This window comes from Triticum aestivum, chromosome 3D (assembly GCF_018294505.1).
Source record: "Triticum aestivum cultivar Chinese Spring chromosome 3D, IWGSC CS RefSeq v2.1, whole genome shotgun sequence".
Classification (NCBI taxonomy): Eukaryota; Viridiplantae; Streptophyta; class Magnoliopsida; order Poales; family Poaceae; genus Triticum; species Triticum aestivum.
The window spans coordinates 604,123,994-604,151,848 of NC_057802.1; the positions used below are offsets into that span (position 1 = coordinate 604,123,994).

The 27,855-nt window shown below is 40.8% G+C and overlaps 2 protein-coding genes across 2 annotated transcripts; both read left to right on the forward strand.

The window, feature by feature from the left end:
- The first annotated feature begins 16,216 nt into the window (after positions 1 to 16,216).
- On the forward strand, positions 16,217 to 16,947 carry LOC123080882 (uncharacterized). The gene has a single exon (XM_044503824.1). The coding sequence runs from the start codon at positions 16,286 to 16,288 to the stop codon at positions 16,769 to 16,771; it is 486 nt and encodes a 161-aa protein (XP_044359759.1). The 5' UTR covers positions 16,217 to 16,285; the 3' UTR covers positions 16,772 to 16,947.
- Positions 16,948 to 25,414: 8,467 nt separating this feature from the next.
- Positions 25,415 to 26,520, forward strand: LOC123080881 (glycine-rich cell wall structural protein 2). The gene is made up of 2 exons (XM_044503823.1): positions 25,415 to 25,974; positions 26,071 to 26,520. The coding sequence occupies exons 1-2, from the start codon at positions 25,507 to 25,509 to the stop codon at positions 26,257 to 26,259; spliced, it is 657 nt and encodes a 218-aa protein (XP_044359758.1). The 5' UTR covers positions 25,415 to 25,506; the 3' UTR covers positions 26,260 to 26,520.
- The last annotated feature ends 1,335 nt before the right edge of the window (positions 26,521 to 27,855 follow it).

The following is a 27,855-nucleotide window of genomic DNA, read 5'->3' on the forward strand; positions in this document are numbered from 1 at the left end:
TTGCTACCAAAGATGCAAAATATTACCACCGATGCCACATAAATTGCTCCCAAAGTTGCAAAACATTACCCACCGATGTCACCTATAAGGTTTTTTAGGGGTGATGCCACCTATAAGTCATAAAAAACATTTCACACACGGGAATCCTCCGCCCGGGCCGGCCCACATAGTAGGGACCTCCTATACTACGCTTTGTGCACTGAGAGAAGACGCGGTGCGCCGTTTGGGCCGGCTCATGTGCGGACGGTCTGTTTCTAAATTTCATTTTTTTTTCCGTTTTCGCTTTTTTCTCCTTTAAATAATTTGCTACTTCAAAAAATTTCCAATTTTTTTAAAAGATTTTTTTTACATAAAATGTTCAAAAATAACAAAATGTTTGTGGATTCAAAAAATGTTTGTAAGTTTTTAATAAAATTTCCATATTCAAAAAATGTTCGTAATTTTGCAAAAACAATTTGGGAAATCAAAAAATGTGGATGATTTTTAAAAAGTCCATATATTAGAAAATGTTAATGAAATTGGAAAAAATGTTCGCCAAAATGTTATCGGTGATGCAGCGAAATGTTGTCATGACCTTTGGAGATTACGTTTTTTTTCTCCCGTTGCACCACATGGACCCTTTTGCTAGTTAATAATAATAAGGTGTTCTATGTTGGCTGATTTACATCTAAATATCCGAACCATTGTCTTCTCTTGTCCCTCCATATGAAACATAGGGAAAATTTTCTCTTGGACTCTCCCAAAATTTCCTCATCTGTAAGTGTGGTCACCCAACAACTGCATAACATTAGTACTCCCTCCGATATATATTACTTGTCGCTCAAACGGATGTATCTAGCACTGTGAGTAATATGTTTGTCTCTCAAGTGTCAAAACAAAATATATTTTAGACCTTCATCCGATTGAAAGTTGTTCTAATTAGGGCCAGTTCTTTTGGCGGCTTAAAATATAAGCGACTTCCTCTCCAGCTTTTTGAATAAGCTTCCTCCCTTATCAATCTCGGCTTCTAAATTAGTTAAGGGATTATTAATTTAGAAGTCCCGAAAAATTTAGGGGCAGCTTATTTTTAAGCTAGGAGAGGCAGCTTATTTCCTAAGCCGTCCGAAAAAGCTGGCCCTTCACAATTACCCGTCGGCAGATCCACACACGTGTTAGCAAGCCCAGTAAATATAAAACTACAAAAGGTTTAGCAAAATCTGTGAACAAAGAAAAAGGAAGTAATGAGTTTTTTCTTGAAATACAAATATTTTGAAGACCAATTTTGTAATAAAAAACACATTAGAAAATTTGCAGCCCCCCTCCAAGGGGTGGGCGGTTAGTGCCAACAAAACAAAGGGAATCTATATAAATTAATAAAAACTAAAAGTTCTGCAATGAGCTTGGTAAAGTATGGAATATTTGAAACTATATATGCACACATCAACACTTTAGTTTAGGTTATTTCATTCATTGTTTCATACATGTTTCACTAATTTCAGCCATATTATTACACACAATTTTTTTTATTCCAAAACAGGTATAAATAAAAATCATTACCAACATTTCAACTATTGCTTCGTATTTCAATCAATTTTAGAAACATTACGCAGAGATTTAACACAAATATAAATATTTAGAGACATTTCATTAATTTTAGTCATCTTCCAAAAAATTAGTGAACTTCCACATCATTTTTTGATACAATTTATAGAACCTACTTTGAAAGTTTTGATGTTTTTGAAAAAGTACTGTTGTAAAAAATAAATTTAGAAATTCATGGATATAATGTATTTTTTTGATATTTTATTGGTATTCCTGCAAATATCTGGTACATGTATTGGTATATGCATTGTATTGACCTATTCATATAAGTGCCCACTAATCTTAAAGCAGGAATGAATAACCGATGCAGCTTCCGTAGCTAGAATATTTGTGTTGCTAGCATGCCATGTGGGTCGAAACACAAAGACAGATGTCGATTGAGCAAGTAGACTTTCGCCATTAGAATTTTTCTATATTTCCTTGAAGTCAAAGGATGTTCGGACATACACAACTTGCCTACACGTTTTTCCCACATGCGTTGCCCCAATTACACTGGCTGCTATTTTTATTTCTCTCCTTTTTAGACTTTCTTTTCCATGTGATTAAAATTGAATATTTTTTTAGATTTTATATTTTTAATAACATTTTTGGTAAGTTTTTTTCGGATCTTCTTTACCTTTTTTTGTTTGTTTCATTATTGTAGATATATGAAAAAATGGTCTGAGATATACAAAATAAATATTTTCTATTTTCTCTTTTCAGGTTTATCTTTTAAATTAAAAAAAATTGTATGTTGTGTTGAATATTGTATTCTCTATGTAATTTATATGACATTATTTTGAAACTCTTGAAAGTGTTTCCAAACTGATAAATATCTTTTAAAGATTGACAAAACTTTCATTTTCACATAGAAGATTTTAAAACAAATTTCATGAATATTTTTTGGGGATACATTAATTCGTTGTTGATGAATACTTTTACGAATATATAATCACTTTTTCAAAAATACATGACATATATTTTTGTGACCTGTGAATGTTTTTTGATACACATGAACATTATATTTTGATCCGTGTGAACATTTTTTTCACAACACATTAACACATCTACTCATTCAAGAATATTTGACTTAGTATTGGACTGCTTATATAAAATCAATGAATTGAATTTTATTCCGAGATTTGTCAAAAATAAATCTTGCATAATAATTGGCCAACTTTTACCAATGATGTGGGCCTCTTGTTAGAATAGACAACTATGAGAGTAGAAGGCAAAATGCGACGTTGGTGTTCTGGCCCAGGTGAACGAGGAGTAGCTTACAATGAGCCATAGGCAGTGCGAATGCCCTGAATCTTATTTCGGGCCTTCAACACCATCTAGAGGTACCCAAAATGTACGGTTTTATGCACGAAGTTTTTGAAAATTCAATGAACTTGTGTTTCAAAATCATTGAATTCTTTTAAATTTTCTGAACCTTTTTTTCCAAAGTCGATGAACTTTTTGAAAATCTCTGATTGTTTCTGAAAATTGATGAAAATTTTCCAAGTATGTGAAGTTTTCTCAAGATTGATGAACATTTTTTCAAAGTCGGTGAACTTTTTCTCAAAGTCGATGAATTGTTTTTCATGTTTGTGGACTTATTTTAAGTTTATAAACATTGTTTCAAAATCCATGAACTTTTGTTTCAAATATGCGACTTTTTTTTAAACTAATGAGTTCTTTTTTCAAATTGTGGCCTTGCATTGGAATCTACTGAATTTTTATCTAATTTTCGCAAAGAATATTCCGTTAAAAGTTAACGATTAACGTCAATGTCTATGGTTCGCAGTCAGAGGACAAAGGTCCAACTGTTAGTGGTTAGCAGGTCAAATGATCAGTGCTCTACAGCGAAATCTCTCGAGGGACTGTCCGCTCAGCTCCTAGCTCGCTCTCGCGGGAGAGCCACTCTGTTAGGCCGGCACATGAATTTATTAGCGTGAACGCTAGTTGCGTTATCTATCGCAAGGAGCGCTGACGACGAGAACTCTTTGAATGGTATGTCTCACCTACTGTGAGATCACTAGATGGACCGACCCGATTTGGGTTTGTGGAAAGTGGTTTTAGGACTCTTCTATGACTGGTTTGGACCAGTTTTAGAAGCTTGTATGTGTTTTTTTTACCATTTTTGTGTTTCTTCACCGGTTTGCTTCTATTTCTTTTTCTATTTTTCTATTTTATTTTTATCATTTCAACACATTTCCACCTTTTTCAATACACATTGTACATTTTTATACACGTGGAACATTTTCTTGGTACAAGGTTAACATTTTTCGAAAATAAATTCCAATAAATGTTAAACATTTTTCAACACGTTGAATTTTTTTATGGCATGAAATTTTTATTTCACTATGCGAAAAAATATTTATATTGTATAAACATCTTTAAAATGTCAAGCACATTTCTTTAAACGTTTGGACATCTTTTTGATATTTTTCTGAATGGTAGGAAACATTGTTTTCTGAATTACGTGAAAATGTTATTACATTGTATAAAAATTTATAAAAAATTCCATGAACATTTTTTGACGCATGCTTTTTTGAAAATGTCACGATCATTCTTTTAATGCTATCAACATTTTTTTAATTGCACGAATATTTTTTGCAACACAGAAAATATTTTAACGCGCTATGAACACCTTTTCCAAATTTGAAGTAACTAATGTTTCAAATATATACATTTGGAATATTCAACACATATATATGAAAAAAGAAAAAAAGAAAAGGAAAAAATATAATAAACAAAAGTCAGCAGAAGCACGTTACTACGCCGATTCACTAGCGTATCAGTTGAGGCGATGCTACGTTAGGTCTCAACATTAAGCGGTACCTTGATATGCCTCAGAGGTGTACATTGGGGACCCTAATTTTCAGAGCAATATTTTTTTAGTAGTTAATCCAATCAAAATGTGAACAATTGGATTTAACTAATTGTTGATTGTGACATAGCATCTGTGTTGTGGAATATTACTTCAAATTGAGTGTGACATAGCATATGTGTGTTTCTTGGTCTATTTCTTAAAAGACAGTTTATAATTTCTTGTCCCCCTTTGGTGCGAGCGAATGTGGAATCTAGCATCCACCTATCTTTATTAATAAGGGGAATATATTAATATTATTAATATACCAATTACAGTCGGCCTCTACACTAATACGATATCCATAACTAATCAAGATACCGAGAATGCACAATTGCCAAACTAAAAAAAAGAAAGAGGACAAATAAATAAAAGCATGATTTGGCCGAAGTGAACGGCAACACACAGTGATAGAAACCACACCAACCACCGCCCTTTGCAACATATGAATTGAGATTGAGATTATTAGAATATGTAGTTGAGTGGCTAGTAAGCAATGCGTTGCATATACCCCATCGTCGTTATCTACTGTTTCTGGACCAAATATGAGATCTGTTTGTACTGCATGTTTGAACCACGGCCATATTCTTTTCCATGATAATTGAAGTAGGCTTGTTTTGCTAAATCTAACATTTTGGGTTTACTTAGCTAACTCATATCCATCACTTTGCATTCTACAAAAATAAATCCATGTCTAATATTTTTGGTTTATTAAGAGAACTCATGCTTATGTATGCTAAGTTGCTCACTCCCATCCCCCAAAGGCATCAACCGGATACGGGGTAAAATTTGTTAAGAGCAAACCAGCAAAGTGGCCCGGTCGATGCACGGGCTAGAATTTTATAATTTTATGCATGTTGTACCAATTGTAATTTCTAAGACCAGTCTTGTTGTTCAAATTATATTTTATAATTTCCTGGCACTTTTATCATGTTGCATTGTCATATTTTTTATTTGAAAAATATGTTATAGTTTGATTGTTTTCATGTAGGCATATGTAAATTTGCTAACACGTTAAAGATTGCCATACTTTAATTTTAATGATTTTTGTTGTAACTGATTTATTTTGAATTTGGTATATGAAGTTATAGAGCATTTATACTGTATATCCATTAAAACAGTCATTGTGTTAGGTATTGGTTTACACTATCATTTGATTTATTTGAGTTAAGACACGTGCAATAAGAAGGAGCGTTGTTGGCTCATATATTTGTTTAAGCAAAGTTTGACATCAATATCCACTCTCTAGAATAAAACATCGCTCACACTACTTGCCTAAAAGAACATTGTCCGCTCTACTATGTACAGAACACCAGTGCTTTCATGGGGCGCACCAGGCTGATCCTTCACTTTCCCCTTTCTCGAGTCTTGTCGTCTTCTTATTAGCTCCCAACGAAAGTAGACTATCCAAATTGGATACACTTTCCCCTTTCGTGATTCTTCTTCTCTTCTTATTAGGTCCCTTTCATGAAATTGGCCAATCCAGTTGGATCCGGAGCTTGAGTGTATCACTCAAAAGGTCCCCCAGTTTTCCTTTTTGGTGGCCCTTACTTTCACACAGTCCATGGCTCGGGTTAGGTCTATGGCCATGGGTTGGCCTTTTATGGCAACTTGTTAGGAAAATAATCCGCAAATTTCAATCTCCTCTGTTTACTCTCATCTTCAACATCCTATCAGGTTGTGGGAGATGTGGAACCATACCAACATCCTATCATCTTTGTTATGTTTGTGTGTTCTTCGTCGTGACAACCTCTAGATGGTTGAGATGGTGTCTTATGGAATAAGGTCTTGTAGCTACATCAATGTAATATTGTGGCTATTGTGGTCTACTCCATTGGTTACCATGACCTGTCATATCATGTTTCACAAATGTGAGGGCGTTGTCTTTAGTGCGTTGAAAGTGTTCAAGAAATATTTTTGGTGTTTCACAAAAATTAATATTACATGATGGCAAGTATATTTTGCCAAATGTAATATCACTTGATATGTGTGCAAATAAGTATTAGGACATTTCTAGAAACACCATTTGTGTCAATATTGCATTCGAGTCATCCACACATGATATTACATAGTGAGGTCGCTAGTAGTTTTTACGTGATGTTAGGTCACCAGAGATAAAGTTCAGATTTTAGGTCACTGTTTGTCAGGTATACAATTATTAAATTATGTGTTTTGAGGTCCAAACAATAATCAAGCCCACCGGAGCATTAATGTAACCAAAAAAATTAGTTTTTTGGGAGGCAATAGCCATATGTAGTTATGAAGATCTACTGACTATCATCAAACATTATATAATTATGTTACGATTGAAGCAACTACTTCAAGAGATGTATGGATTATGATTTATTAAAATACTAAGGATCCAACAAAAGAATGGCAGGCTAAGATGTGCACATGACAAATGCATATATAAGTTGTGGTACCATAATAATAAGGTTTGACATCAATCAGTTATCGGTTATAGTGGCTTAGTATGTTGCTTTAATGTTTATCTTCTAGCCCAGTTACCTTTTTTCAGTCGTTGAACATGTGTGAGTCATTTTATACTAAAATCATAGATATACAAAAATGTAAGATTGTATTAATATTTGTCCAAATAAGTAATGAAGTGAATAGAAAAATGACTTTAAATATGTTCGCATAGATCAATAAAACATTGATAAATTTTATTTTCCCATGGATAAGTCTTTCTCCCTCTCATTTAATCCTCCATTATGAAATAAGTGATGTTTTATGCATGCTCCAAAGTTGCAAATATGAAAACTACCATTTTAAATGAGTATGCAACAAAAAGATAGGAAATATTTCTCAAAAGGGAATTAGTCTTTACATTTATTAATCATGTTATTTCATTACTATGTTGATATGCGGTAGTCAAAGTTTAAGTGAAATCTTTCTAGATCGCCATCTATTTTTAAATATAGAAGTCATGAAAATAAATTATCTCTCCTGTATACCCTCCATTACAAACCTTTTTCCATAACCCTCTCAATCAACACACACAACAAAATTGATCCTAGGCTATGTTTTCCTGGCGTGTCCTTGTCTATTTAGGATGGCACATTCTTGACACAATTATCTAATATGAAAAGCAAAATTACTGGTTGGATTCTCGGATTCCATTTGGCCCCATCGCTGCATAGCTTTCTAATTAATGGTCCATTTTTTTGTAAATCCTTGTCATAAAAACACGAACAATGACATCACCAACTTCATGCTTGTCTCTCAAGCACTACTTACTCATTGGTTGCCACCTATAGAAAACATTGCCGGGTGAAACGGTTCATGCGTCACACCGAGTAAAAAAAATTGTCCCACTATTTTGGCGAACTGCTCAAATGGCTCATGAGAAATATGAAGATTGGTTTTTGCAGATTTTGTATTTGTATCCTGATATATCATGATTGGAGACATGGGGAGGATCATAACATGACCGGTGAATCTTGATATGTTGGGCTTTGAGGGGCCTTGATGAAGCTTTTTTTGTCAATTTTTTTGTTTGTTGATCATGTATATTTTAGTAAATATTTTTTTAATAGATCAATAGTCTATTTTTTTTACAAATAATAGTGTGTATTGTAGGTGATAATCCTTCCATTCCATGTTAGAGGGCGTCTAAGAAATTTGGAGATCAATGATAGTTGCAAACACAAAGTGAATCATGAGAGTGCACTGCTTTTCCTCCGTAATGCATCATTTGCCCAAAGTTAATTTAATATTCTAACGCCTAGTCCTAGTAGTATGCCACACCATATTGCATTTGCTCATTAGGCGCTAGTCCTAGTAGCATGCCACTACATGCAGCATGCAGAGTTTACTGCGCCCCTATTCTATGCATTGTCTACGCGCCCGTGATATGCTGATTAGGGAAAAATTAGGTTGTAGCTAGTATGGTCTATTTTGAGCAAAGAGACAATCAGTAGAAGTGCAAGAAATACAATATGGTTGTCTTCAATAATTTGCTGATCCTACAATTGTGTATTATCAAGCAAGAGCAGCTTTACCTTAAGTAACAATTCATTTCTGTTGCATTTACCCCTTATTGAAGCAATGATGGACAAATGATGTTGTCTTGCTGGAATCAACTTCCCTATTCTGCAGAAATATTATAAAGGTAGAACAAAAAAGTGAGATCTTTATTAGACACAATTAACGTTGTGCAAAGCTTCCTGATAAATCCTTATGCCTATGTTTCATGACTTTTACAATGGCCATCTGCAACTATTTCATCTTAACTTTGGTACAATAACGTTGTTGCCAAAGAGAGAAGAAGCCGTTCGAATAGAGCAATTTAGGCCAATATGTCTTCTGAATGTGAGTTTCAAAATTTTCACGAAAGTGGCCACCAACAGATTGACATAGATTGCCCATTCGGTGGTGCAACCGAGTCAGATTGCTTTCATGCCCAGAAGACATATCCTAGAAGGGGTTGTTGTCTTACATGAAACTCTACATGAAATCCATTCGAAGAAACTAGATGAGGTGATCTTCAAGGTGGATTTTGAGAAGGCATATGATAAGGTAAAGTGGCCATTCCTTCAACAGACCATGCGCATGAAGGGTTTTAATTGGGCATGGAGGAATCAAGTGGATTCCTTTGTCCAAAAGGTAGTGTCGGGATTAAGGTAAATGATGACATCAATCATTATTTCCACACGCATAAGGGCCTAAGACAAGGAGACCCAATGTCTCCTATCCTATTCAACATTGTGGCAGACATGTTGACCGTGCTTATAGGTCTGGCTAAGGAGAAAGGCCAAGTAGGTGGTCTGGTGATTCCATCTTACAATATGCCGATGACATTATTATATTCATGGAGCATGATCTTGAAAAAGCTAGGAATATGAAACTAGTGATGTGCTTCTTTGAACAATTGTCGGGACTTAAGATTAACTTTCACAAGAGTGAACTGTTTTGCTTTGGTAGGGCCAAAGAGGAACAAGATACTTATAGACAATTATTCGGATGTGAATTGGGATCCCTACCGTTCAGCTATCTGGGTATTCCAATTCATCATCAGAAATTGACTAATAAAGAATGGAAATGCATCGAGGATCGATTTGAAAATAAAAACTAGGCTGCTGGAAGGGCAAGCTTATGTCATATGGAGGTCGGCTTGTGCTGATCAATTCAGTATTAACTAGTATGCCGATGTTCCTGTTATCTTTTTTTGAGGTACCTGAAGGGGTACGGAAAATACTAGACTTCCATCGATCTTGTTTTTTCTGGTAGTCAGATGAGGTTAAGACAAAATACCGCTTGGCAAGATGGGATATTGTTTGTCAACCCGAAGACAAGTGGGGGGGGGGGGGTGGGTCTTGGGATTGAGAACCTCGAGATTAAAAATAAGGGCTGTGATATTTGGCACACGTGTGCCATATACGCAAAACTGTCACACCACTACTTTTTCATTTAAAGTACCACACGATCCCTCTTTCTTTGACCTCGCCTCCTCCCAAATGACCCCGCAGGCTTGCCCCAGAAACCTGCTTCTCCCGCACATCTCGGGCGCCCACCCCCGAGAAAGCTGCCACTTCTTCACGTCTACCACATGATTTCTCCTCAGGACAAAGTTACCACGGTATTCGTATGCAAGTTATCAGGCCTGTGTTGCATAACTTACCGTGCTATTTACATAGAACGTACCAGGTATCTATGCTTCAACAACTACATCCCTTCAAAGTTACCACTATGTTTTGTACACAAGTTATAAGGTCTTCGATGTGTAAAATACCGTGGTACTTACACATAAATTATCAGGGTATATGTACATCAACCTCCCCCCGGTCAAAGTTACCATGAGGGATTGTACATGAGTTACCAGGTCTATAGTTCATATATTATCAAGGTACTTGCACCTAAAAACCATGGTGTGTTTCGGTAGCTTTTTCCATAGGTCAAAAATTACCACGATGTTTTTACGTAACTTATCAAGCCTATAGCACGTGTGTCCCTCATGACACTAAACATTATGTGACTTTGCCGTGGCACGCCATGTGTTGTGTTCATCCAAGAGGCCCACGCGCGAGGCGAGTGTATGATTTTAACAACTTAGTTTCCTTTGGTAAAAAAGTTACCGTCATGTTTATATTGCAAGTTATCGGTTATGCGGTGCTTATATTATCATGTTATTTACACAAAAAATATTAGGGATGTTTTGAACAATTTTTTCCGGGGACAAAAAGTTATCATGGTGATTCTAGGTAACCTATCAAGCCCGTAGTGCTTAAAATATCATGCTATTTACACAAAATTTATCAAGGGTATGTTTCAGCAAATCCCCCCCCCCCCCCCCCCACGGGTCAAAAACTTATCATGGTGTTTAGTTATCGCAGTGCATATGTTTTCATGCTATTTACACATAAAAATGCCAGGGGAGGGAGGTATACTACCGTGCTATTTACACAGAAGATACCGGAGTATCTTCGAAAAAAAAATTCCCTACGGTCGAAGTTATCATAGTGTTTCTACCTCAGTTATCAGATGTGCGCTGTGTATATTATCATCTATTTACACATAAATTATCGGGTATCTTTTCACATTTGTCTTCCCCAATGGTTAAAGTTACCATGATGTTTGTATCTAAATTATCAGGTCTATGGCGTGAATGTTATCGTGCTATTTACATAAATTACCGGGGGGCGGGTTCAACAAATTTATTCGCAATGATCAAAGTTACCATGAACATGTCAAAACCAGTATTTCCCTTAGCTTGCTCAAGAATGAGTGTCATAGGTGAGGTGGTTAGCTCCCTTTGTTGATTACCTGCAGACCAGAGATCAAATCCTAGTCCAAGCATTATTTTTGCCGAAAATCGGGAAGGCGCGTGGGCCATAATTGACGATTACGAACATTAGAAAGGCACGAGCGGGTGTGCCCGATAAAATTGGGGAGGGCGTGCGGGAAAGGAAAGAAATCGGGGGAGGTCTGTGGGGGAGGACATGCGGAAAGGAAGGAGATTGGGAGGCGTGCGGGAAAGGAAAGAAATCAAAAGGACGTGCGGGGAAGGAAGGAGATCGGGAGGGAACTGACAGCGCTGGATGCGTGTGGCAGTTTCCCAATCGGCCACACGGTTGCCATATACATATTTCGTAAAAATAAATGCCTACTAAGCAAATGGCTCTATAGGTTATCCATAGAAACGGATGGTATGTGGGCACAAATCTTAAGGAACAAATACTTACACTGTAAAACTCTGGCTCAGGTCAGTATTACATACGGTGCCTTTGAATATCCAGTTCAGGCGGTCTTTAGTAAGGGAACGTTGGCATTCCTGGCTACACTTGGTGCGAAGGTTGATGGATGTTCAACTCTTCGACCAAACAAACTCCTTTCACTGGAAGTTCACGAGCAATGGAGTGTTTTCGGTTAAATCGGTGCACTTGGATCTAATTAATTCTAGCCCAATCCCAAGATCGATATATAGTTGGAAAGTAAAGGTTCCCTTGCGAATCAAAATTTTCATGTGGTTTGTCCACAAGCGGGTCATTCTTACCAAAGATAATTTACTAAAACGACGATGGGTGGGTAGTGCACGATGTTGTTTTTGTGATCAAGACGAAACAATACAACACCTATTCATAGATTGCCCGCTCGCGAAGTTACTTTGGCAAACCATTCATATAGCCGTTAACATTACGCCTCCAGTTAGCATAGATGCCTTCTTTGGGACGTGGCTAAATGGAGTGCATCCTGATATTGCGTCTCGTAGAATACGCACACTACTTTGGGCTATATGAAACTGTAGGAACGATATGATTTTTAACAGACGAAATATTTTAAACTTCTTGCAGGTCATTTTCAGAGCTACGGCATGGATTCGTACGTGGTTGTTACTCACTCCTATGGACTCCAGGGAGCATTTGGCTACTGGGTGCAACCGATGAGAGATGGTTGCACGGGCTATCTTCAACCGGTTTGAATGGCGGTCGCATAATAAGATAGGTGTTTAGTCATTGTGTCCTATTATCCAGCCGGTTGTGGCTTTGCTTTACTTTATTAGTTTATTTATCTTTGCTCCTTTTGTGAGCTGTACTTGGAGACCAGACCTTGTTTTTGATGCTACTTGTTTAATAATACCTAAATCCTTCCAAGTGCACGCGCACTGTCTAGCGCTCGCGAGCGGCCGATCGCTGACCGCACGATCTCGCCAGAGCATGCGCCAGGTGCTACCTGGTCGGGGCGTTCTCAACCCCTGGAGTTCGTCGAGGCGGTGGCCGCCCTCGACGCCCGCGCCCTCTTCTCCCCTCCAACCGCCCTCCCATCCATGCCATACTCGCGCCTCCACCTCGCCGCCCGCCCGCGCGTGCTCGCCGCCTCCCCGGCCTTTGTCCTGGCCACCCCAAGCAGCGCTTCCTGACCCCCCACCCGGACCCCGCTGGTGGCTGCAGCGCCAGGGATGTCGTCGCGATGGAACGAGGAGCTACACTTGGATCGCTGCTCCCTGGCCGAATCTGCACCATGGCTTATCCGGCTGGGTAAATTTACTGCGTCTTCTTGCTTGGCAGGTTATCCCGTTCCTGATGTAAACAGAGTTTGAGCAGCCGCTGCCGGATTTGGCCTCGTTCCTTTCTTACAGCAACAGGATTGTGTACCTGGGATGTGCCTCGTGCAGTCGCGGTGATGGAGCGCATGCTCACCAGTTTCTCTACCTTCAATACAAGGATGCGGAGAAGCCCATCTACAGTACGTGGATCTTTAATACCTGATTAGCATCTAATAAGCTAATCCGCTCAACATCGTTAGTCGTTGGATGATTCAGATAGCATGAAGTATGCATATTTTGTTGAAAATGATCATAGAGGTCACAATTCAGAAGTTATAATCAGCTACAAACATTTTTGCACACATAGTTGTTTTTGGTTGGACACAATTATTGGGAAGCTACACACACGGTGATCATTTTTGTTGGCATCTATAGTAATTTTAATTGCACACATATTTTTTCTCAGTTGAATACGATCATTGGGAAGTTGCACACACAGCGATCATTTTTTGTTGGCATCTATAGTACTTCTAGATATTACGCACATAATTGTTCTCAGTTACACACACGGTGATCATTTTTTATTGCCATCTATAGTAGTTCTAGTTGCACACATAGTTGTTTTCAGTTGGACACGGTCATTGGAAAGTTGCACACACGGGGTTCATTTTTGGTTGGCATCAATAGTAGTTCTAGTTGCACACATAGTTGTTTTCAGTTGGACACGGTCATTGAAAAGTTGCACCCACGGCGATCTTTTTTTTGGCATCTATAGTAGTTCTAGTTGCACACATAGTTGTTTTCAGTTGGATACGGTCATTGGAAGTAGTTGGCAGGGGCAATAGAAGTAGTTGCACAGAATCTGCTAGGCAGTTGGCCAGGGCAACGGATAAAGTTGCACATCTCACTGACATGGATTCGTTGAATGGTGAAAAAATGCACATCCATAGACCATGAGGGTGCAGAAAAGTTGTCTACAGGTGAGACCCTCAAGATGCACATCTCACTAGTTGGGGTGGGTGGGAAGGGGTACTAGCAATGAAAACTACACATACACGGGTACGGGGGAAAGTTACACATGCACATCAACCGTTAGGTAGTTGGCTGGGACAGTTTTCGAAGTTGCACATCCACTGCTTGGCAGTTGACCGAGGTAGCAAATAGTAAAAATTGCACTTCCAACTAGAGGAGAAAAGTTGCACATCGACTACTAAGCAGTTGGATGGGGCAGCAGACGAAGTTGCACATCTCACTTGATATTGGGTAGTTTGAGGCGAGGTGTCGTAATTGAAAACTGCACATTCATGGATAGAGAAAAAGTTGCACATCGACTATTAGGTAGTTGCACATCAACAGCTAGCCAGTTGCATAAAACGGGGATAAAATTGCACAAAAAAAGTTTGTCAAAACATATCCATGCGGGATCTTGTTTCGAAGAGCACATCGCGAGGATTTCAGTGGTGAAAGCGGATCTTAATTTTAATGTTTGGTTCAAAAGTTATGGCTTTTTTAAGAAACAAAAATTAAAAAGCAAACTAGATTATCAACTTCCTTTTGTGTACAAGGGATCATGTACTTTCCTTATCCACCGGCCGCTCTAAAGCTCTACCTGAAGACAAATAATTACTATTTATAGATTATTAGGGGACCAAAACTTCCCGTTTTAAGCCGGCCGCTCGCAAAGTGTAGCGGGCAGCCGGCCGCTCGCTAGACCGGTCCTTAATAATATCGCCGTATGCATTTTTTGGATGCAGAGGCCGGGGGTAATCCTCCTTAAAAAAAACCTTGATAAATCCTTAACACACATTCCAGAATATGTATACCATCAATTTATAAGCTCTTCAATATACGTGGAGGAAGTCCTTATCTCCCAACCTGAGCAATACATTTGCATGGATGCGGACGCCGTTCATGTGCATGCCTATGTAGGCTCGTGTCTTCGCTGTGCCAAATAACTATACGCACAACCTCCAGTTCTAGACGTCTTGGTTACCCAACCTCGGCAGCTCGCGTATAATACATGCATACGGCATGCCCCTGTGACGTGTGCAGCCGGCTGGACGCCATAGTGCAAGACGCGGAGGAGCACGTATGCCTCTATGGCTCCATGTAATCATTGCAGCTGTCTTCCACACACTATTCGCCCACCACCAGAACAGCATCCGGTGCTACAGGGAGATGCTATAGCAGCAGCCTTAGTGCCAATCTGTTATCGTAGACAACACAGTACTCCTCTATGGATATCACTTCCTGCAGCTCCTCCTCCCACTGGGTCTTGCCCATGAGGTCTGCATGAGGCCGCCGTTCAGAGGTGACCGATCACCCATACACGTGACACGATCGCATTACATGGCCGCCGGCCTGTCGCAAGTGCATGGAGATGCAGGCGTGCTGTTTTAACCCTAGCAGCTAGGGCGTGCTATCTTATTTTTAGGGGAAGGGCACATTGTTTATTTTCTGTTCTTTGAAGGAAGGGCGTGTGTTCTTTTAGGATATGGCTACCTAAGGAGGGAAGCACGTACTGTTTCCTTGGATCATAGGCACCTTGCAAGGCAAAAGTCTGATCGATCCTAACTTCTTTTTAGGAATGTATGCATACGTGCATATAGCAATCTAGTAGGCCCCACCTCACCTCATGAAACGTTTTCTCCACTAAAGTTATAATGGCAACCGTGGGCAATTTTCTTACTTTAAATCTTATCTAAAGGCTATAGAAATAAGTATACTAAAAATTAACGGTCGCATTTTTTCTAATTTTTGTGGTAATTTCTATGAATTACTCTTTTATCTGGTTAACCTGTTTATTACTTTTTATATATAATAGATTATTTGATATAGTAAGTTTATTAAGAGTTTCTCTTAGTCATCAGTTGAACTGTTAATAAGAATCAAGTGACGAGAAAGAGAGTTACAGCAACACATTTTCGAATGGTGTTGAAAGCAGCGGAAAGAAGAATAACTTTATTGAGTGCTGCAAAAAAAAAATGCTCCCAGTTGTCGAATTATGGCTATCCCATACCCTTTCCCAAAAGAGAGAAAACAACTTCTTTTTCTGAGAACGAGAGAAAACAACTTGATCAGATGAATCTTGGCAAGTTTTGCATATGAAGGCTATATATGTATATAACATCTGTCGGCAGCGACAAAACGATGCTGAAAATGTTCACAGCTACAGTCCCAAATATTGATTTCAATAATAGAGGCGATCATGGAATCATCTTTGCTCTCCAATTTATCTCCACCGTCCGTCGTCTCCTTTCACTGCCACTCGCCACGCTATAAATACACCCCTTCCACGGCACATTTGTGACAGCCAAGCAAGCAAGCATCAACACGTACCTGCACCCATCGCACTAGCTAGCTTAGCATCACCACGTGCTCTTAGAATGGCGTCCTACTACAACGGCGGCAGGCCCATGTCCTACTCCAACACCGACGAGGGCTTCGACGGCGGCAGGACCATTTACTCCACCCCCACCGAGTGCTACGACGCCAGCAAGCACGGCCTTGGCATAGGCCACGGCCATGGGTATGGCGGGACCAACATGTACTCCAACACCACTGACGTCCACTGCTTCGACCCCAGCATGCACGGGCAAGGCCGCGGCGGCGGTGGCAGGACCATGTATCCCAACACCGCCCACGGGCTCTTCGACTCTGGCAGGCCCGGGCATGGGCACGTCCACCGCTACGGGCACAACGACGGTAGGATCATGTCGTACACCACTACCACCACCAAGGAGTCCTTCGGCGGAGGCGAGCAGGGGCAGGGGTACTACAAGAAGGAGGTGAAGCAGCACAAGAACAGGGAGCTCGTCGGTGAGGTTGGCGCCTTTGCCCCGGTAATTACTCAGGAAGTCAACATCGCATAGAGATAGAGTACAATCTTATCCATGGAATTAAGGTTGAAGTTATAATAGCCGGCTAGCCTTGCTATAGCAGCTTGAGCAGGGTGCCGCTATATGGTGTTTATGTACAATTGTCCGGTAACGTCATGACATACCCGCTATAGTTGATTTGAATGACCACTGCTATTACTTTTTGAGAGCCCCCGAGTAATCTTTCCTATTTATAAAGATTGAAATTGGTGGCGAGTTCACATTTGAGTCTAACATTCTTTCTAAATAAACAAGTACAGTGATTCCCACATGTGGAGTAAAGTGCTCAAAACCATCGTATTTGTGTCTAGGGTACTCCAAAACTACTGTTTTTTTTAACAAAAATCACAAAAGACCACTACTTCCGCGCCAAGTGAATAACGAGCGCGTTTAACAGCAAACTGACGGGTGGGACCCATATGTGCAGGTTGATGTGGCGAAGACTAGTCCTAGTCAATGTTTGACCTACTGAGGTGGACGGGGGTCCCACCTGTCAGCCACACCTCTGGGCTCCTCTCTCCTTTCCTACTCTTCTCCCCTCTCCTTCGTCCTTCCCACAGGAGCGGCGACCGTGGAAGAACAGTGGCGGCTGCTGACCCAGTCCGCTCCGGCGAGGCTGAGCTGCCGTGCACCCGCGCCCCAGCATGCAAGGCTGAGCCCCCAGCGCGCGCCCCTACCCGCTCCGGCAAGGCCAAGGCCCCACATGCCCGCGCCCCTGCTCGCTCCGGTGAGGCCGAGCCCCCGCGTCCCCGTGCCCATACCCACTCCGGCGAGGGCAAGGCCCTGCCTGCCCGCACCCCTGCCCCTGCAAACTCCGGTGAGGCCGAGGCCTCGCCTGCCCTGCCCCTACGCACGGCAGTGCTGCAGCTCAAAGCGCGATTCGCGACGCACCGCCGAGTTCAATGTGGTAGGCTTGCGGCGGAGGAGGCAGCGTGCCATGACGCCTTGCCTGGTGGATCCGGTGGCCGGTACCTGGATCCGGCGCTGGTGCCGGTGGGAGCTCGTAGGGCAGCCCCGCCGTGTCAGGTGAGGTGGCCGGAGCCGGCGAGGGGAGCGGAGATGGCTGTGCGCAGGTGCATGGCACAGTTGTGACGGTCGGCATGGTGCGGGAGTAGCCGGAGAAAGAAAAAGAAAAGGGGGAAATAAGCCATGTGGCTGACAGGTGGGGCCCTGTCCACCTCAGCGAGTCAACACATTGACTAGGACTAGTTTTCCCCCATCATCCTGACGGTTGGGCCCCACTGGTCAGTTTTTTTGTTAGTCATGGCTCTCGTCTGATTTACTGTGATTTGTTATTCACTTGACGAAGAAGTGGTGGTCTTTTGTGACTTTTGGCAAAAGCGGTAGTTTTGAAGTACCCTAGCCGCAAATACGGTGGTTTTGAGCAATTTACTTCACATGTGAAACTAGCAACCTTTCAAGAGACACATACTTTATTGGATGTCCTCAGAGACTCTAAGAGACATATAAACAAATGTAATTTACTCACATATGAGATCTGTTATAAATTAACAAATACACAACTTTCATGTCGGAGTAACTTTTTTGTAAATGGCATAAATAACAAAGACAAAAACGCTGAACTTTCGCTCGCATCTCTTTCGATTCCGTGTATGGCAAAACCTGTAACCAGTGTTGGAGCTGCCCTTCGGCGTTGAACGCTGAACTCAGGCGATGATTGAACACACCAGGAGACGAACTCGGGACAGCACTGACTTGCCGGCCCTTCCGGCGACGAACGCCGATTACTTTTCTCTTTGTATGCATGACACACACGAACACAGAGACTACAGATCTCCTCCTGGCCGTCCTCACAGCCTGGAAGTCACGCCACGCACAGAACACATGCACCAAGGAGAAACCAGTTGCTTTGCGGGAGACACTCCTTGGTGACTATCAAGACTACATTGTGGCTGTGCCCTCACTCTACTCATAGTGAGGAGTATCATATACTAGTATCATGCATATGATAGTAATGCATGATACTATGTTCATAGTGCAAGTATCATAGATGATATTATTTATTGCCACGCATGATACAAAGTAGCATAACATTTATTATGATACGATATCTATTTATGTTACTCTAATCCTCTTTCTTTTTTAATTGTCTGTCATATCAGCATGTTTGCTATTCCCATGTGCATGATACCAGCTAAGTTATCACCACTATGACCAGCCTCACGCACCAGCCAGCCATCTCCCTCGCCCCTCTAAGGCCACGACATCCATGCACTAACCACTTAACTGGCATGCACATGCAGACGTCCAAGTCAAGCGCTTGTGTAGCATCTCTGAACGGCCACACGACCCGGCCATGCAGCCATCTAACTAATGCATGAAGCAGCTACTACTTGCATGCAACTAACAAGTCAGTCTGACCCAGCCTGGCTCTAGGTCTTCTGCAGAGCTGCTTCAAACACCATTCGGCATCTGGCGCGTGCGCCGCCTTCCACGGCCAGCAGCATCTCACCATGCACAATCTTATGCGGACGACTCGTCTAGATACGCACCATACGTACATCTTGCAACCCTAGACCATCTACACTATATGCAAAACTATCAAAACAGATAAATTATTGTACACATATCTCACGATTTCAGTCAGATTATCACACACAATTAAATTATTCGAAATTGTTACAAAATATCATGAGTTATTACACACACTTTAGCTATTTCTCTCATATTTAAATACAATTTCAGAAACATTACATAGGCATTTAACACAAATACTACTTTTGTCGGCACATTTCAACAACTTAAGTCCTCTTTTTCAAAACTAGGACATGCATTTCGATTTTGGAATCAATTTATAAAATTTATTACTGAAATTTTCGAAGTTTTCTGTATTTTTTTGTAAAAATATATTTAGAAAGTCATGGATATAATGTATGTTTGGTATTTTATTGGTATTTCTGCAAATATCAGGTTTCCGCATCATTATTTTTCAGGAAGAGCGAACAATTGGTTCAATTCCTGCCGTTAGAAAATCCGCGTTGAAAGCAAGCCTTTGTTTGTGTGTCGACCCACAAAGAGAGATGTAAATTCAGCAAGTAGAGTTTTTCAATTACAATTTGGATCTTCGGCTATGCGGATTGCACGGGATTCTTTCGGTTTGAGAAATTTGAAAATGTAAGAATAGGGAAAATGTATAATTGAGATGTCGTTATGTCCAATAAATTCATACATGAGTTTAAAACACATTGATCTTTTTTAGTAGCCGTTGGATAATGCAAAGGAAATAAAAACGTGCAACTGCTAAGTAAATATAAAATGAGGTTTGTTTTGGTTCGTGTGGAATATGGGGCATAGGAATGGATTACATAAAAAATTAGTATCTCCAATCCTATGATCCAAAGGGCTTTCATAGAAGAGCAATTTTAACATGATCCCTCTTACCTCCTTGTTTCACATGGGAGGTAAGAAGGTAAGAGTTAATAAGGCCCACTAGTTAATACAATCAATGGCTCATATCTATTTTATACTCTTACCTCTCATGTGAAAAGGGATGATAAGAGGTAGACCTCTAGAAACAATTCCTTAGGATTCATATCCTCCATGTTCCTATAAAAAAAATTTAAATCCAAAAAGGACCTAAAGGCCGATAGAAATGCCTGTACTAGGTAATTTCGCATATACCTTTGAAATGTGTATTGGATCGTGCACAGCTAGCATGTGCAAGAGTTGTTCATTTCACCTTCATTTCTTATGTTGGAACCTTGTCATGGAAATCAAAATGTATAGAGTAAGATCCTAGCTATGATCGAGGCTGATATTTAGTGTAGACACTATGTTGCTCAGTGCGAGTGACTTATACAACATGCTTACACGTTCTTTGTGCATTGGCCATCCCAACTACACCGACCTGTAATTTCTTTGTTCGATTTTCAATCTTTGTTGTTTATTGTCAGATTTTTTACATTTAGGTTTTGTCTCTTGTTTTTATTTTTATTTTTTTTGTTATTTCAGATTATATAAAATCACTAAACAAAATACATTTTGGAGATTTCTCAAAAATATAACTTACCTATTAATTGGCAGAATAATTTCTGGTGATGTTGGCCTCTTGTTCTTAACGCCGATAGTGGAAGGTATCATGGGGCATTCATGTGATGGCGTACATGAATGAGTTGCTTACAACGAGTCGTAGGTAGTACATTGGGGACCCGATTTTCAGAGCAATATTTATTCCTGGTAGTTAAAACTACCTATGCTTTTGACATACATAACTTAAGTCAAAATTTTCATCCTAGTGTAAATTCCTCCGTCGAAGCTAAACAGCATGAAGCCCCGTGTATAAACATCAGGACCTGCAAACCTACCGTGGATCTTTTTAGAATGTTTTTTTGTGTGAAAAATTGTGTGTTGTAGAATTATACATGAGCCTCTGCTTACCATCCGCTATTCACCATTGGCATGGAAAATTTGCATGTTCAATTGTATCATATATAAAATTGTGAACAAGTAAATTTTACTTCAGGTTAATTGTGACTTAGCATCTGTGTTGTTGAATGTTACTTCAAGTTGAATGTGGCATTGTCTGCCAAAAAACAAGTTGATTGTGGCATAGTATATGTGTTTTCTTAATTAGTCTGCTTCTTAAAAGATGATTTTATAATCTCTTGTTTCCTTTTGGTGTGAGTGATTCTGTATTCTAGCATCTATCTATATTTCTTAATAAAGGGAATATATTAATATCAATAAGACACAAATTACACCTGGCCACTACACTAATACCGTATCAAGAGCTTGTCAAGATATTGAGCATGCACAATAGCCATACTAGTAAACACATGACTTGGACGAAGTGAATGGCAACACACAGTGACAAAAACAAGACCAATCACCGCCGTTGGAAAAAATGAACCTAGAAAGCTATGCGCTGGAATATCCTATCGTGGCTATCTGTTGTTTATTGTAAAAAATACGGGAGCTATTTGTATTGCATGTTTCACCCGTGGGTAATTCTTTGTATGATATTTGAAGTAGGCTTGAGTTGCGAATTAATTATAAATGGTCCTACTGCCCATGTATGAAATAATTCCTAAATGTTTGAAAGGCCCATGTGGGCCTCATGACACGGTGGTGGGAAGTTTAGGCTCACCTCATGAGTGCAGGACTGTGGAGACCCCTTTATAAGGGATTCTCTTCGACATGCTATATTGAAGCTTAAGAATAGGAGTGGTCCATGCCCGCACACCTCCACCTCGCCTGCTGGTCATGTTTTGTGAACGAGCCAAGTTCGGACCGTAACGGACGTGCCACGAATATGAGACATCAAAGCATGGGGTGTTGCCGACTAAGACATGTGTCCAACCCAGGTCTCCCTACCACAACCGCATAAGATGACATCTGCCTTATCGCGCACAACCCACCGTCGTTCCACACACTATTGTAGCATCCAAGGACCCCATCCCATCCGTCGCGGGCACGACCGTATGAAGAGCAGGTCACCCGGACCCTGCCCTTTTGGATCTTGCACCAGGAGAAGGGTCACTAGGCTTTTGGGGAGCGTCTCCGACACGACTGCTCGCCGATGTTCGTCTTCTTCCACTAATGTGACTACATCCTCATCGCCTTCGACATCACCATGAGTCAGACCAACGTGTCCCAAATGTAGGTTACCGAGGATACTGCCACCGCCGCGGCGGCTTTGACCTGGCCGAACAAAGGGTATAATCCATTATCTCTCTCATGTTTATTTCTGTGTTAGCCGTACTTGCTATTTACATAGATGTATCTGTTGTATACATAGTATGGGCTTACATGGATAAATATGAGTACTGGATTAATATTACCAATGCCACGTTCACGATATATTTGTAGATAAAGCAATAAAAAATTCCCAATTTATCCAACGATTTCTAAGCTAACTCGTTAGCCTTTTCTCCAAAAACAAATGGCACATCTATGTCTAATAATAGTTTTGGTATATTAATCAAGAGAACTCATGCTTATGTATGCTTAGTCTCATTTACCAAAGGCATCAAACGAATAAACACATGAACCAGTAAGTTTATGAAAAGTAATATTTTTGACAGTAATCTTAGCCCTTCTTGTGTTAGGGGGGGGGGGGGGGGGGTGGGGTGGTACTGAAGCTAAAGTGTAATCTATCTATACCTAATATTAAAAGACGGAAGCTTTCATGGTTTTCCTTCCGTCATCACTTTATATTCGTTGATTATATGTTAATTATAAATATTGACGGTTGAGATTTAAAGGGTGAAGGATTTCAAGTCGTATAGCGATTTATGGCTGGCCCATGTGAACTTAATCGAATCGATCAGCCCAAGCCCAATTAAAGCTTTCCTGCGTTCCTAACTCGCGTCACCACAACGCCCGATCGATCACACCACGATTGATCTTTTCTTCCTAACTCGGTTTCCTAACGTGTTGTATCCTAACAAACTTGACCAGAACAAAATACATATACGAAGCCCATACTATATCCGGCTGATCGATCTTTGTGACGGCCACGACACCTAGACAAGAGGTTAGGAGGATCAGCGGAAGCACGGGAGAGCATGCTAAGGAGATAGCCGGCCATCTATATGGCGGTTGCAGTCTCGCCGGAGCTGCGGCGACTGTTCTCCTTACCGTCCATCTTCGACGACGATGTGAGGAACTCACCATGAACGGGGAAAAACAGACAACATCGGAGGAGGAGCCCAGCTCACCCAGATCGAGGACAGCTGGCTTCGGCGAATCGCCCTCTGCGCCCTTGTCGACGGGTTCCAGCCTCAAACGGATCCTCGACCAGATCGAGACTAGGGGCTTCAGTGCCGTCCGCCCATGTGATGTGCTCTGGAGCCATAACGAGTGCATGAACGGAGATCAGGCGTAGAGCGACGGCATGTGTAGGCTTGACCGGATTCCCCACCACAGAGAACCACATGGAACTCATTGGAGTGACGTCGCGCCTGGCCGTGCCGCCTGGACTGGATGCGCTGGTGGTCACGAATCTCTACATCTCCAGCCGGATGACTACGCACCAAGAACCCACATATGTACGTGCCGGACTTCGTCCGAGCGGAGGTACAGTTACTACCTCATGAACAGATTTTTCCGATGTGGCCAAACCAAACCAATAAAAGTCTACGATGCTTTTGTCTCGGCAGCATCACCTGTAGGAAAGCTAGATGGCCAGCTTGCCAAGATCACATATTGCTTCGTGGCTGACAGTGCAGGTTTAATATTTATGATCTTCTGACATTAGTTTTTGGAGTGCAATGCACACAAACAATCTAATCACAAATTTTTCCATGAGATATACCTCCTTTTATCTCAATGTCTAAGAATTGAAAATTGTTGCATATTATGTTTATAGCAATTCATACAAACATCTTATTTTTGTTCGATATTTGTATTTCGTACATACTTTGCATATACATTAAATATATAAAGTGTTATCCAATGCAGATGAACAACTTGAGCCCGCCAAGCCCAGCCTCTAGGATTAGTTGGAGTCTTGGAGATCCAAATATATTGTATATTTTTATTCAGAGAAATTAATTTAATACAGAGTGAGCTCCCTAATTGAAAAAGCTTGGTCAAATACGCTACAATTATATATGTTCAAGTTGTTGTTTCTGTAATATTATTTCATAACCGTGTAGTTAATTTTGTCTGAACCCGTGCACACATATCTGGTGTGGATGTAATTTAAATTTGTTATGTATATGTAGCTCTCTCGTGTTGATAAATTTATTGGAAGTTAAATCTATAATCAATACAATGATGGATTTTAATTTAAGAATGGTCGTTAGTACCTTTGAGTACTTTAATATCGTTTTTCCATTTGTAAAGTTGTTTTGTTTTAAGGTTTTAAGTATATACATATTTATTTATTTATTTATTTTTATACACGTAGCAACGCAGGAGCATGTTTCCTATTTAGTATAACACTAATACAAAAAATAATTAAATTATGATAAAACAAGACATTGAACTGGTGAACCGGCGATTCGACCAGTAAAAATCTAAACCGGCAACGGCCTCACCGGTTCGATCACCGGTTTGGTATTTTAAACTATGCTGTCTGGGAGTGTGGGAAGGAGGATAAGAGGTGACACAGATGGGATACCATGTTGAAATGAAGAACATGGACCTATTGTGGTATTGAGTCATGATTACTGCATTAGGGGCGTGTGTTATTGTTTTTTCCCGTTCCAACGCATGGACTATTTTGCTAGTTTTATTAATTAAGAGTTGCTCATACTCATCAGATGAACTGTTAACAAGAACCATATGTGGCGAGAAAGAGAGTCACTATACATCAGCACATTTTCATTTGGTACTAGAGATAGAGATATGAATGCTCTCTTGAAAGCAGCGGAAGGAAGAATAACTTTACTGAGTGCTGCAAAGAAATGCTCCCTGTTGTCGAATTATCGCATACTCTTTCCCAAAAGAGAAAAAACAACTTGATGAGACGAATCTTTGCAATTTTGCATATCAAGGCTGTGTATATAACACCAGTCGGCAGCGACAAAACGATGCTCAACTGTAGTCACAAATTGAGATTCCAATAATAGAGGCGATCATGGAATAATTAGCTTTCCTCTCCAATTCATCTCCACCGTCCATATTCGCTGTCACTCGCCAGTCGCCACGCTATAAATAGGCCCCTTCCACGGCACATTTGTGACAGCCAAGCAAGCAAGCAAGCATCAACACGTACGAGTATCCATCACACTAGCTAGCTTAGCTCACCATCCGCTCTTAGAATGGCGGCCTACTACAACGGCGGCAGGCCCATGTCCTACTCCAACACCGAGGAGTCCTTCGACGGCGGCAGGACCGTGTACTCCACCACCACCGAGGAGTGCTACGACGCTGCCAAGCTCGGCCATGGTACCGGCTATGGCCACGGTCAGAGCCATGGCAATGGCGGGACCAACATGTACTTCAACAACACTGGGGTCGACTCCAGCATGTACGGGCATGGCGGCGGCGGTGGCAGGACCGTGTACACCACCACCACCGACGAGTGCTTCGACTCCGTCAGGCCCGGGTATGGGCAGGGTCACGGCTACGGGCAGAACAACGGTGGGACCATGTCGTACACCACCACCACCGAGTCCTTCGGCGGAGGCGACCAGGGGCAGGGGTACTACAAGAAGGAAGTGACGCAGCACAAGAATATGGAGCGCGTCGGCGAGGCCGGCGCCCTCGCCGCCGGTGCCTTCGCCCTGGTAATTAGTACTCCTTCTAATCATCAACATCACATACTACCAATTGCAATTAACCCATCTAATCATCAGCATGAATGATCGTTTCGTGTGGTACAGTATGAGGGGTATGAGGCGAAGAAGGACCCGGCGCACGCGCGGAAGCACCAGATCGAGGCCGGCCTGGCAGGGGTGGCGGCGGCCGGCGCCGGTGGCTACGCGTACCACGAGCACCGCGAGCAGAAGCAGCCTAGCTACGGCGGAAAGCAGGTGTACAGGATGCCCGTTCACAACAGCTACTGCAACTAAGTAATCATGCATGCAACCAACGTCGATCTATCCTATAGATTCCAATAAGATCGATAGAGAATATCATGCTGCAGGCATGCATGCCTTTGCTTAAGCACTCTTAATTTCGGCGTCCCTACAATAAGCCAGCTGCAAGCGTGCGTGCTGCCGCTCACGTGTGTGTCTGGCATAGTATGGTCGCCAATATGTACGTGTGTAATGTGATCTAAAACATCATTATTAATACTAGTCGTCAACCCGTGCATCTGCACAGGCTTGGAATTGCTCTTCTCAACCTTTATAGCGTAAGTCCAGATACCAATTCAAGGAAGGTAACCCTGCTCTTGCATTAACAAAATATTTCCCTCCAATGTTATATGAGTTTATGTTCTCTCAATTCTTCTTTAGTGCAGCCAGAAATATAAAGGGTAAAACTCTAGTGGTTTGTAAATATGGCCTTTGCTAACATTCATATCCCAACACCTAAAATATGATATTGTCTAGCTAGCGTGAATATTAATTTGTAAAGTGATTTTTCCAGCATAAAATCATTAAAATTTTGCTTTCAATTACAGTACGACAACTTTAACGATGCCTAAAATCCTTAAAGGGAAACAAAACCATTCGAATCATGTCATTGCTATGGCATGCATCGAAAAGGCTTCATATTGTTGTTTACTGTATTGTACTCCCTCTCTTAAGAAATATAAGAGCAAATGTATAAATCTAAACGCTCTTATATATATTTCTCTACGGATGGAGTACCGAATACACTGTATAAGTCTTGTTGCATAAAATGCAGCCAAGAAGGGACAATGAATCCAATACCTTTTTACATTGCATACAAGGATAGATAGAGTATTCTCTTCTTTTCTAATGCAGACCACTTCATATTAAACATGTAAAAGTACAATATATGGTTATTATCATAGAGGAAAGTTGAAGCACCATGGTATGTCAAATGTGCCGTAACAGCAAATGTACTTGTAGAAAATACACATAACTCTGAGGGAAATGTGAAATGTAAAGGACTCCATGACTACATATATCTTGCCGAAATAGGGAATAGAAGACTATATAACTTTACTCTATGACTCCATACGAATGGGGCAAATATGGCAACATGGAAAAGTACAATAGTGGATAATAAGAATGGCCATGTATGTTTTGCTCATATGCATTGTGGTCTTCTAAGAGAAGAAGAGAAAGGCATCAACGTCCATGTACGTCTTTTGACGGTATGTTTTTTCTAACCAGTTGATAACAATAATAGTAACTCCAGGAACATCACCAATAGCAGGCCCACTTTTGTGGCATACACACTTATAATAAGTATTATTGTTCAATGCAAAGGCAGTTATGAAGCCATGCATGTTTTTTTGAAAACACAGATGTAAGACAACATAGTTTGACTGTAACTACAATGCAAACTGTAATGTTGAATGACGTCCAAGGAAATATTCTAATTTTATATACATTCCATATTCAAATCTCTGTTAACCAACACTTCTATATAGTACCAATACGTTCAAGGTAATATACTATCAGAAAGCACATCAGAACAAAAATATAATGTGTCTCTGGAAACACATATAAATGAAAGAGTAATACCATAAT